General features: G+C 39.1%; 1 protein-coding gene across 2 annotated transcripts in view; it reads left to right on the top strand.

The window, feature by feature from the left end:
• WDR70 (WD repeat domain 70) overlaps nucleotides 1-13,413 on the top strand; it is a 175,528-nt gene that overhangs the window by 44,106 nt on the left and 118,009 nt on the right. For both annotated transcript variants that reach the window (XM_087815294.1, XM_087815296.1), the window contains exon 7: nucleotides 2,503-2,656. In XM_087815294.1, coding sequence (XP_087671420.1) covers nucleotides 2,503-2,656 — 154 coding nt within the window. The remainder of the gene's footprint in view (nucleotides 1-2,502; nucleotides 2,657-13,413) is intronic.

Genomic DNA, 13,413 nt, shown 5'->3' with positions numbered 1-13,413 from the left:
CATAATAAAAGGGATCCACAGACTTCAGAGTACAAAATGGTCCAGGCACAAGAAAAGGTTCTCTACAACATAGGTCAGGTTGTGTCATTCCTCATTCAAAGCGTGCCAGTGGGTTTTCTCTCATTTTTCTGAGAGAGTAAACGCCAAGCACCTTGCAGTGGCTTAAATGGCCCTCTGTGACCTACACCACCTCACTTGCTGCGTTCTGATCGTGTCTCCAACTCCTGTTCCTGCTCACTGTGGTACAGCCACATAGGGAAAATGCCAGGCACACTTTTGCTGCAGGCCCTCTGTAGTAGCTGCTGAACGCGCCTTCAGAGTATCTCTGTTGCCTCTTCCCTCCCTCACTTGGCAGCCCACTCAATCACTTCTTGACCACTTGATTTAAAACTTTTATCCCTGCCCCTGGTGCACACTGTCTGTTTTGCCTGTTCTGTTTCCCACCATACATTTATGATAGCTTTTCATATTATATATTTTAGTTATTCATTAGTTCAGTACTGATTTCGGGAGGGGGGCTCTCTGTAGCCTGTGGTGGACCTCATTGGTAGCATTGGCTGGCTCAGCTTTGGAGAGCTGATCTTGGTCCCCTCATAATTTTCATCCTTTCTCCCGGGGCTCCTTCATTTTTATGCCTATTGCATTAACGACGGGGTAGATGGTGACATTGCTTGGTTGTTCATGACCTCTTTTGAGGTTGATGCTATCTGGGATTAACATGTGACACAGAGAGCTTCATACTCAGTGTCCACGTTCATGTTCATCTACATGCATCTTCCCAGCATCTCCTTGTCTCCATTTCTTGATCTTTTCCAGGGTTTCTCTCTCGTTCTCTGGGTAGCATGTTTCTTATCAACCTACTTGTTACTTCTTGCTCACCTGATTCAGTTAATATGATGTCATGGAGATCATGAACCAGAATGAATTTCTTTGGATCGCTCAGCTGGTCCAGGTCCCTTGGGACTATGTTAGGACAAAGTGCCAGAAAATTAACACAGCGCTGGTTCGAGCATGTAAACACATGCTGCTGCAGGTCGACGTGGAAGCAAACTGCTTTAGGTCGTCCTGCCTAACAGAAGTAGAAAGACACACTGTAGAGCAGGTCAGTGGCTACGTATTGCTCTGCTGACGGAGACCATACCCCATCTTTATAAACTGCTGAAGAGGATGTCTGGCTTTCACACTACAGTATAGTCTTTAATGGGTGATTAATCATCTTCAGCCTTTCATTGTCTTCATTGTATTGATTTTCCTTAGCAGTAGCTATCCAGTTCTATAATCATTTTACTACTTTTCCTGTACCTCTCAAATGCCTGAAAAGTTGCTCTAGCCTGTACCTTTCATTTCACCAACAAAATTTAGAAATTGCCATTGTACTACTACAGCGTGTCAGGGACCATATGCCATCAGTTATAGTGCGTCATTGCTAGCCAGTCGGTGATTGATACCTCTCTGAAATCGCAGCACTTGGGAGTCAACTCCATAGGACCACTTTTGATACCAACTCTGTCAGGTCAGGTTCCCCCAGAACATACTTTGAAACTTCAGGATTTCCATGCAGGAGACTTGTTGAGGGGTGCTTCTGGGATCAACTCCCATGAGAGAGGGTGCAAGGGAAACAGCATTAAGAAGATGGGGAAGTTGAACTGCCATCTAATTGCAAGAGCAGCCGCATCTGATCCAGCAGGGAGAGCTGAAGCTAGAATAACCCTTCCAAGATATCCCACATTGAAACAGAGGGCTGGACTATTTTACTGCTCGTCAACCAGTCATTGGGTGTGGGCTGCTTTGGAGTGGTAACATAACCTTGGGTGAGGGAGTTCTCTGCAACTTAGGGAAGTTCCTGAGGGTTCAGTTGTTAACCACCAGCAGGCCAAATCCTGGAAGCTAGGGGAATGGGTACTTTGGTCCTGAAGGGGTAGATCTGGGTGGCACACCAGAATGTTCACCACAGCCACAATGGCAAGATCCGTTTTAGTGGAGTGGTGAGGGTAGAAATAAAGACGAGATGAAGACTTACTGAAACAGCTTACCTGTCAGGGGAGCAGAGAGAGGATAGAAGTACCCAAGGATACGGGAAAGAATGGATCCAGCGTGTAGGTAGCAGATTCACCTCTTGCAGGAAGTGGTCCATTTCCAATATTGTAACCAAAGAGAAGGAGGAGGAGTTCAGGTGCAAGTACATTTATAACATTAATGGAAGGGAGTTGAAGCAGCTCTTATTTGTTTCTTCTGGGAAAGAGCAGGAAGAATCGACAGCTGGAAGGGGAAGTTGGTTGGGTTAAAGATTTAAAGTGAGTAGAGAAGATTTTAATAGATTGCTTTGGATGGTGGGAGGAGAGAACTGGCAGGATAGCCACTGGTGGTGAGGGCACATTTGAGGATTTTGTAGAATTATCAATTTGTGCCGTTGTCTGACTTTTTCTCTTACAGTACTTATTGTGGTTAAAGTATAAACATTATGCTCAGTTCTTACCAGACTTTTCTTTTTCTTTTGCATAGCCATCAGATCAAGTCATTACAGTATAGTAACACAGGAGACATGATTCTTGTAGTATCTGGAAGCTCTCAAGCCAAAGTGATTGACAGAGATGGTTTTGAAGTAATGGAATGTATAAAAGGAGACCAGTATATTGTGGACATGGCCAACACCAAGGTAAGCATTAAACAGAATATTTTAGTGAATTTAATTAATTCAGCACACATTTATTAGCAATTTGTTTGAGTTGCTATAATTCACGCAAAAGTTAGTATCTTGTTTTAAACAATTTATTCTCACAATTCTGTGGCTTGACCAGGAAGTTCTTCTGCTTCATATAGTGTCAGCTGGAGCACTAGGATAGTTATAAAGTCCACAATGGCCTCATGCAGATGGGTATATGGTTGGTGCTCTAGCCCTTGGCATCGCTTTCTCTCTCCCACTTCCCCCTCCCTTTGGTTTTCACATGTCTAGTTTGGCATTTCTCAGTGTGGTAGACTTAGTGGGGTTTGACTTCTTGCTTGATGACTGGGTTCCATGAAGGGAGAACATGGAAACTTTGGATTCCTTAAGGTCTGTCTTCAAGTCTTGTGTAACATCATAGGGACAGTCCAAATTTGGGGAGAGAGGAGATAGACTGTACTGGTTGGTGTGTGAATGTCAAGATCACATTTAAATTTTTGCATGGGGTGGGAGATATGGATACAGCCATCTTTGGAAACAGTCTACCAAAAACCTACCATGTACTAGGCTTAAGGACAAGAAGGAAAGAGGGTCTCATCAACCTTTTCTATATAAAGATTTTTAGTAGGATAATGATGTTTAAAAATTAATATGTAAGCATATCAAATATCAATTAACTATAGCCACAATAATGCTATAAAACATAATGGCTTATTTATAGTTGCTAATATATCTTTGGGTCAGCTACTCTTGGCTGGGTTTGGCTTTAAGCTGCAGATAGAGTCTAGGTCTGTTCATGTCTCTCTCTGTTCTTCCTTACACCAGAAGACTGTGTGAGGGCATGTTTTTCTCATGGTGATGGGAGAAACACAAGAAGGAAACTCAAACTCTGGAAGCACATTTCAAGCCTTTGCTCATATCGTGTCCTTGAATATTCCACTGACCAAAGTAAATCACATGACCATGGGGAACATCAGTACAGTGCAGAAATACGTCTGGTCTCTATTGAGAGGAACTGTAGTATCACTTGTGAAAGATTGTGGACGCAGGGAAGGTTGATGGATTGGGAACAATAACATAATCTACCACAGATACAGTAAAATGTCAGTGGGTATGACTGATGCAGAATTTTGAGCCTTCATTTTAATTCTGACTTTTATTCTTTCTCCCTCTGTCTAGTACCTTTTCTAATTCACTAATCCTCATGGTTTGTGCTTATCTCAAAATCTTATATGAAATTTATTGTCTAAGAAAATACAGTTTATTCTCATTACTCATGGTTTCTGTATTTGCAGACTCACTTGGTAAAATTATTTTGTAACTCCAAAGTCAATGCCCATGGCACTTCCATGGTTATTTGCAGATGGGCACTTACACAGAACAACAAAAAAGAATTTGAACGAGATGGTCCTCTACCTTCTTGTTTCAACCCTCAGACTGTAATCAATGTCCTTTTTGTCATCTATTTAATGCTATGTTTTTCTTATTTTTGTGCTTCTTGTTGGTGATTTTGCTGTTTAAAATCACCCCTAAGTGTAGTCCTGTCTAGTGTTCCTTAGTGCAAGAAGTCTGTGATATGCCTTCCAGAGAAAGTACCTATGTTAGATAAGCCTTGTTCAGGAATGAGTTATAGTGTTGTTGACTTTGAGTGCAATGTTATATCAAATTTACATATATATATAAAATAAGGTGTCATTAAACACAAACATACATAAGACAAAGTTATGTATCGATTGGTTGATGAATATATGATCAGAGTATTTCAGGAACCTAGCCCTGTTTTCGATAATTCCGTGTTTGCAGAACTTTATAGACCATAACTACTGCGAGTAATGAGAATTGACTGTAATTTATTTTAGGTGCTCTGGTTAAGCTATTAGAATAAATTAGTACAGTATGTTTCAAACTGCCCTCTGTTGAACCCTGTTGAAGTGCCTCTCAGCCCTAATGAGGATCACAATCTGATGCCTTTTCTTTTGTTTGTTGACTGTTTTTTGAGCATTCAATATGTGTTAGATGACTAAACAGAATTCAGATATAATTTAAACATAAAATTATATACAATTATAATGGTGGCTTGAATGTTATTTTTCTTTCTATGTATTCCACTAGAGTTTCTCATTCCCTTCCCCTTAAAATCATTGCCGCAGGGATTCCACCAAAAATGTTATTTTGAGGGTGATGGTGGTAAGGAAATAAAGCAAATGGGTTTCCAGATCACTGCTCTGGTCTTAAACTCAAATAGTTCTGTTTACCTCCGTTTTATTTGAAGCTTCAGGGAATCCAAAACTTTATTTAAATGACTGGGTTGTGAAAATGAAAACTTTAAAAACTCCCATTTAATTTAGTCTTTTATTAGTTCTTGCTTACGATAGATACCTTTTCTTAAAATGTGTGAGGAAGACCCCCAAAATTCAGTAAAATAAAATAAAAAAGTGTGAGGAAGAGTGGTTTTTGCCGGCCTCTAAGCTCTTCTTAATGATTGCAGTCACTCAGGGTTTCTTAAATTATAAAAAGACTAAACTTTGTTGATTTAGGTTTTATCCAAGAAAATTTCAAAAAGAAAGTAATCTGGTTGGGTCTGTGTCTGGCTATTTCTACAATCTCAGACTTATACATGTAGTATATATAGTGAGATAATTAGGAAATAGGATAAGATGGATAAACAAATCTAGGTAGGAATACAGGAAATTAAAATACTATTAATTACCAATATGTAAAATGCTTATGTTGTACTAGGCTATAACTTCCCCCACCTGCCTAATATTATCATGGTTAATATTTACTCTCTTCATTTCCCAGAAGCAAATATAATTAATTGATTATTTACTCGTCTGGGAAATGTTACTGATATCTTAATTTTAGTCTTTGGCTTGGATGGTGGGTTTTGGAAATGCAAGAATTATTTGAAAGCAGTAGATTTCAGGGACACTTTTTTTCTTAACTTTTTAACCTCTTTTCTGATTCCAAGAGTAATTAGTAACTTATGGCTTTACTGGAAAATTCAATGAATAGGTTATTAAAGGAAATAAATGTATCTGATTTGTTATGATAAAATAGTATGTGCTTCAAATATAAACAGGCCTTTCTAATTATATTGTCAAATTGTTATCTTGTTAAATTTGTATCTCTAATCTTTAAATTATTTTTGTGTGTGTATGTATATATATGTATTTTTTTAAGTGGACTTGCTGTGGTACAGAAATGCTTTCTCTAACATACTACAACACAATACATTACAGGGAGAGTAATTACACTTACACTGTTTTAAAATTTGGTTGCTAACAGTAATTCCTATTGACTAGAAAATTTGGGGGGAAAAAGAAGAAATTACTCATAATTCTACTACCCAAATATAGTCGCTATTAACATTTTAATTTCTATAATGTCTTTTTTTCGCCATGCTTCTGAAAAACATTTTTTCTGATCAGACCAGAACGTTTGCTCTTACTTTGTGGAGCCATAGTTTACAGGTTCTCTAGAATCTTGGGAGTGAGTGCAAGGGCCTCCGGGGCTGCTGTGGGTGGAGAGAGGCCATGGATGGCAGTAATCGGATGGGTCCCTGGTTCCCTACCAAAGTGCTCATTTTGTCCCTGTCATGTGTTGGCATTCTCCAAAGATACCCTTTGAAAATCAGGTTTTCCTGCTTCTTTAAAACATTATTTTAAAATAATTTTGAATAAAATAAATAAGATAAAGTAAACATTATTTTATCTGGGAAGTGGGACATTAGTTGTTCAGGTTTAGGTGATAGGAACGTAGGCGGGGATAAGCGGGAATCAACCTTTAAACCATTCGAAAGCTGCTCTAAAACCTGTAGTTATATTGTCTTTACAACTCACTTATTCTAAACCAGAATTTTGGTATCTTACTTCCAATCAGATTGTGTTTTCCTCTATTACTTTGAATTTGTAGGCACATACTTTGCTTGAGATTCAAATGGGGCTCTTTGGCCTCGAGCCCACAAACTTGTGATTATTTAGTTTCTATCCCTTAAAACTCCGTAACAAATCAATATTAAGTTAAATTCAAAATGTTTTGGTAGATTATTAGTAAGTGAATGCCTATGGTAACAGTCTTCTAATCTCATTTATTAAACTTCTGTCAATTCATCTGCAGTTGATATTGTTAAATGTATTTGCCATGCATTGTCTTTAACCCATTTCTTTTCAACATCAAAACAATTCTGAGCCATTTATTTCTTAATTACAGTCAGGCACCACATAATGACATTTGGGTCAAGAACTGCACATATGAGGGCATGTATGAGATTACAGTGAAGCTGAAAATTCCTCTCAACTAGTGATGCATTGACTTCATAGCTGTTGTAACACTGTTGCGAAGCGCATTGCCCATGTGTTTATTTATGGTGGGGTTGGAGCAAACAAACGTGCGCTGCCAGTATAAAAGTAAAGCACATGCAGTTATGTACAGTGCATAATACTTAATAATGATCATAAATGACAGTGTCACTGGTTTATGTATTTACTGTATTGTACTTTTAATTATTTTAGAGTGTACTTTTTCTACTTATAAAAAAAAGTTTGCTTTAAATATAAAAGACTGTGCTGCCCGGCCGGACATGGCTCAGCGGTTGAGCATCAACCTATGATCTGGGAGATCGTGGTTCAGTTCCCAGTCAGGGTACATGCCCAGGTTGTGGGCTCAATCTCCAGTAGGGGGCTTGCAAGAGGCAGCTGATCAATGACTCTCTCATCATTGATGTTTCTAGCTTTCTCTCCCTCTTTCTTCGTCTCTCCGAAATCAGTAAAGACATATAAAAAAAAAAAAAGAGCAGCCTCATGCTTCTCGTGCTTACTGTGGCTCTTGATTGAGTCATTTTCTCTTGTGCTTGATTTAATCTCATGCTTTATATATTTAGTCTAGCCTGAGTGTGCAGTGTTTATAAAGTCTTCAGTACTGTATGCTAATGTTGTGGGCCTTCACATTCACTCACCAGTCACTCAGGACAACTTTCAGTCCTGCAAGCTCCATTCATGGTAAGTGCCCCAAAAAGGTGTACCATTTTAATCTTTTATACTGTATTTTTACTGTACCATTTCTATGATCAGATATGGTTAGATATACAAATACTTACTATCATGTTATTATTGCCAACAGTATTCAGTACAGTAACCTGCTGTACAGGGTTGTAGCCGAGGAGCAATAGGCTACACCAAAAAAGCCCAGATGTGGAGTAGGCTGTACCGTCTAGGTTTGTTTAAGTTCCTCTGTGATGTTCACACAGTGATGAAATCGCCTAACAATGCATTTATCAGAATGTATCCCCATTAGTAAGTGGCGCATGACTGTCCATGACTAAGTGGGAGAGGACAGGCTATCCTGGCCTTTCAGTGGAAGATTCCTCCATGAGTGTACTTCAGCTGTGGAAATTAGAAGGTTTAGAAGGAATTTGGGGGAGAAATGTTTTCAAATGCTTTATTTATATTTGAATAATACATGTAGTTATTCTGATATCCAGCTATTCTAAAAAATTGCCCTTGTATTTGTACATGAAATGTATTAGTGATGTCCTTTTGATAGTAAATACTGTTTCCTGAGGAGTAAAATATTTTAAACTGTGAATGTAGGTATATTTTTGTTTCTTTAAGCAGTTTTAACTGATGGTTTTAACTGCAAATATAAACTCTAAAAAGTGCAGTGATTTGAAGTACATTATGTTTCTTTCCAACTTCTGACTATTTCCAGCTCTTTTGGTCTAATAGAAGCTTCCTCACACTGGTTTCTGTTTTCTTGACATATCCCCATCATTTTGGGGGTACTTTCTTATATTCTGGCACAACAAAATGTTCCAGGCTCGTTTTGTACTTTTCCTGCCCTCATGTTACCCATGCTTCTAATGATTCACGGCTCCTTTTAACAGGGAATTCTGTTTATACATCAAGATCTGGGCACTAGATATGTTCATTGCTGCAGAGGTGTCATTGCGTCTAGACTATCTCAGAAGATAGAGCTGGCATGGGGAGATAAACCAACCAATTCATAAAAATAAAATATAAAAAAAACATGAGTTCACAGATAGATATATCAAATTCTAATTCAACTTCCTAGCATGAAACCATTCCATATTTGTATTTTACTTCTCCAACAGTGAGAAACTTGGCTTCCAATATCATCTTTGCATTTACTCATTTGTTCAGTGGTCTGGCATGTAGAAAGCAGTTCCAGAATTGCTGCACCCATAATCCTGGTAGACAGAATTCGGAATATCCCCTAAGAGTCCCTGCCCCTCCACTTGAGTGGGTATGATGAGGCTCTTCTGTGATTAGGTTATATTGTATGGTACAACTGACTTTAAGAAAGGAGGATTATCCTCAGTGGATAGGCCTAATCAGGAGAGCCCTTACAAGGGATTGGGCTCTTCCTGTCAAGTGTGGGAGGGATTGACTGGAGGGATATTCTCTGTTACTGGCTTTGAAGGTGGAAGCAGAACTGGAGTGATGAAGTTGGAAAAATAGCTAAGGAGATTTCCAAGCAAAGTGTTGAAGGTACTGCCTGGTTTCTTTTTGTTGCTTATAATAAATGATGAGAGAAGAAAGATAAATTGAAAGAAGTCTTGTTAAAACGGAACCAGGACTAGATGATTTAGTTAATTTAGAGCCCGTACAGATGGCAACAATTGTTGAAATGAAGAAACTGCTTCTGAAAGAGTGGTATAGAGAAAAAGCCAAGGGTGTGACTGTATATATAACCTTTTGCTAAAACCTCAGAAAGATAAATAAGTCAGAGCATTTAGTTACACTAAAGGCTCTTTTAAGAAATTAAACCTGTGCCTCATAGATCTTCTCAAGCATTTATCCATTTCAACAGGAGCCGCAGATGAAGAAGGGGTTGTTTTGCAGAGATATTGGGGATGACTTTTGTCTAATTCAGATTCAACATGAGAGTCTCATTTGCTAGCTTTGAAGTTGGAGGAATCCACGTGGCAAGGAAGGCACACAGCTTCTAGATGCTGAGAGCAGCTCTCAGCAGACGGATAGCAAGAAAATAGGCATCTCAGTCCTACAACCACAAGGAACTTGAATTCTGCCAGAAACCTGAATGGGCTTGGAATCAGATTCTTTCCCAGAGCCTCCAGAAAGGAATGCAACCCTATTGACATCCTGACTTCAGCCTCTGAACCCTGAGCAGAGAATCCAGCCATGTTGTGTTAGGACTTCTGACCTAAAAAACTGTTTGCTGATAAATTGGAGGTATTTTAAGCCCCAAAGGTTATGGTAATTTGTTACACAGCAATGGAAAATTAATGCAGTTCTGCATAAACAAACAAAAAATAAAAGTCCATACTAAGTAAAAGTGAAAGCTCCTGAGGAGGTGGTAGTGATTGTGATCAAGCCCAAGAGCAAGAGTTAGCTTTGAGTGAGGAGGGAATAGTGGGATAAGGATGGGCTCATGTGCTGGTATGTTTAGAGATGGTGAACCTTAGATGGGAAGCTGAAGGTGTTACCATCTCCTGGCAGGGTCTCATCCTGGTTTTGTGTTTGCAGATGTTGGGAAGAGGCTTTTAGTAGGGTACTAAAGAATTAGAATAGCAATTGATGGTTGTGAGAGAGAAATTACCAGAAGAATTGTGGGAGCATTAAGGGCTATAGAATGTAAACCTGTAGGGACAATCATTGTGCATATCCATGTGATATTCTTGGGTCTTATTTAGGAGCCTGGGTATTTGAATGGAATATAATGATGGAGAGGAGGGAGTTAGTCCAGAATAAAAGTTGTACATTGTAGGTGCAGCAAAAGAACATTCAGGTCTATCTGAGAGAGACGTTGAAGTTTAGCATATTGAAAATAAAGTCAAAGAGCTGGAAGATAGGTTGTAGTAAATGGAATATTAGAGCCTAGAACATATCAGATGATAAGTATTTGTTAAATCAGTAAGTATTGGAAGTTCATGACTTCAGAGAAGGAATCATGTATGGTAATGGAAGACTTGGCCATAGTTGGGGCTGCTGAAATATCTTAGAAGAGGACATTAGAGTTGAGTAGATCAAAGAATGAATTTATCTCTTTGATGTGTTCAAATGGATTTTAAAATTGCTCAGGAATTAGAAAGACTTGGACTTCAGAATCCTTGATTCATAGAAGGAAATGACTAAGAGTGTCATGGTTACACAACAGGGCCTAGAGAACTAAGGCCTGTGAGCCTAGTCCAGCCTGTACCCTGTTTTTGTAAATAAACGTTTTATTGGAACATAGCCATGGCCATTAATTTACTATTGTCTGTGGCTGGTTTTGTGCTACAGTGGTCCAGTTGAGTGGTGCAGCAGAGACCCCATGGCCTGCAAAGCCTGAAATACTGTCTGGACCTTTAGAGAAAAAGTTTGCCAACTTGTAAATTAAAGCACTGAACATTTTCTCCAGCAAGGTGTACTCACCTAAAAATGTTGCTGACAATTTCAGGAAGTTTGGTGATTCTTGAAAGCCTGTGAGTGGGCTCTGGTTAAGAACTTTTGGATCAAAGCTCCTAGTATATTCCCTGCTGCATTTCTTCTGTTCATAGGAGTTGCCTCCATTAGTTGGCTCTTCATTCCAGAGACATAGATAGTTGTATTTGGTGGGTCACAGAGCCTCACCTCATTCAGTGACTACAAATGGCAATGCAGCAGGACACCTGTTCTTGCAGCTTTCATCATAGGGACAACCACAAGAGTCTGGACAGATTAGTACAGATCAGCATACGTACGTACGTGTGTGTGTGTGTGTGTGTGTGTGTGTGTGTGTGTGTGTGTAAAGGAAGCTAGTATTGGTCATGAATCAGTAATGTCCTCTCTGTTTGCAAAGTATGGCATATTATGAGAAACAAATAGATGCTTAATTCTTTCTTCTAGGCTGTTTTCAATTAAGGCTGTTAAATAAAGGAAAGGATTCCCCCCCCCCCCCCAAGAGGGCCTTTGTTTAGATAAAGGAGAAAGAGGAAAAACTAGTTTATTTGATGAAAACATGTTTTAATCACTGCCTGTTCTTTAATATGTGTCATTTAAATTTTTCTTTCACTAATGTTAGCCACGGCACTGATTCTGTTTAGATCCATTTAAGAATCAGTTGAACTTCATTTTTGTTATGACTAATCTTGGTCACTGTTTTAACACAAGGGCACTTAACATTCCCATTGCCTTTGTCATGCTTCTGTCTTTACAAATAAGAAACAACATTCATAGTCTTTTAGATTTTTTTCAGTTTAACCTACTATTTATATTCATCATCTGGGTACTCGGCAGCCTAGCTGACCATATGACCTTTATCTTAATGTTCTCTGTAATACGGATCCTTTTCTTGTGGACCTCTTAAAAATACCCTTTATCCTTAAAATATCCAAGGTGCTATTTTAGCTCAAATCAGATAACAGTAAAAGACCTGTTTTCCTGTGCCTGCCTTCAAGACCTGCATTGTCTGGGTTAGTTGTTGGGTTGCTGTCAGGACAAAGGACAGGAGGTGAGGTTCTAAGGACTGAATTGAGCAGAACCCATCTGTAGAATCTCTGAGTCTGGACGTGGGAGAGGAAAATGGTAAGTAGGGAACTGCCTGGGAGATAAGCAGACTATGCGTTAGATTAAGGGACAGGCAGAGATTTCAGTTCAGATTTCAGAAGGAGATGAAGCCAAGTTAAGCAGGGAAGGACAGTGAAGGTGTGGAGCAGCATGCAAGCTTGAGGAGGCCACGGCTGTTTAGGAGTTCAGTCCCTAAAGGCCGACATGCCTTGGGTTATTGAGGTGCTCCTTCTTTTACAAATCATGAACGCTGGCTCCTTTTAGTGGAGATTGATATTTAGAAACCTGCATCTCTGTGCTAGGTTTGCTGGGGTGTCGTTGCTTCTAAACATTCTGAGCATGTATAAAACTAGAGAGTAGGGTACACTCATACGTCTATACCTGTATTTATATCAGCCTGTTAAAAGGCATGAGTTCATTTGGATATCCCTAACTTCAGCCAAGCTAGAGTTCATTCTAGTCTTCCTTCCCTCTTTTCACATTTAAAAAAATTTGTTTTTTAGGTTTCAAGTGTACAATTCTGCGATACATGATCTGTGTAGTGCATTCTGTGCCCACCACCAAAAGTCAGATCTTCTGTCACAGTATATTTGACCCCCTTTACCCTTCACTAGCTGCCCGGCCCCCCTTCTCTCTGGCAACCACCATATTGTTGTCTGTGAGTTTTTATTTATTTGTTTTTCTTGTTTGTTCATTTGTTGCTTTCCGTTTTTTATCCCACATATGAGTGAAATCATATGGTTCTTGACTTTTTCTGTCTGACTTATTTTGCCTAACAATATTCTCAAGATCCATCCACACTGTCACAAATGGCTGTATTATGTCTTTTCCTGTGGCTGAGTAGTATTCCATTGTGTATATGTAGCACATCTTTATCCAGTTGTCTGTCGGACAGTTTGGTTGTTTCCGTGTCTTGGCCACTATGAATAATGCTGCAGTGAACATAGGGTGCAGGTAGTTTTGTGAATAAATCCTTTCAAAATTTTCAGGTAGATGCCTAGGAGAGGGGTTGCTGAGTCATGTGATAACTCTGTTCTTAATTTTTTGAGGAGCCTCCATACTGTTTTCCATACTGCACCAATTTTCATTCCATCAGCAGTGAACAAGACTTCCTTTTTCTCCACAATCTCTCCAACACTTGCTATTACTTGTCTTGTTGATAATAGCCACTCTGACAGATATGAGGCGGTATCTCATTGTAGTTTTGATTTGCATAATGTAATAGCTAGTGAAGTTGAGCAT

Source organism: Miniopterus natalensis, chromosome 3, assembly GCF_054644295.1.
Source record: "Miniopterus natalensis isolate mMinNat1 chromosome 3, mMinNat1.hap1, whole genome shotgun sequence".
Classification (NCBI taxonomy): Eukaryota; Metazoa; Chordata; class Mammalia; order Chiroptera; family Miniopteridae; genus Miniopterus; species Miniopterus natalensis.
The sequence above is the reverse complement of the archived record's forward strand: the minus strand, read 5'-3'. Positions and strand labels throughout refer to the sequence as shown.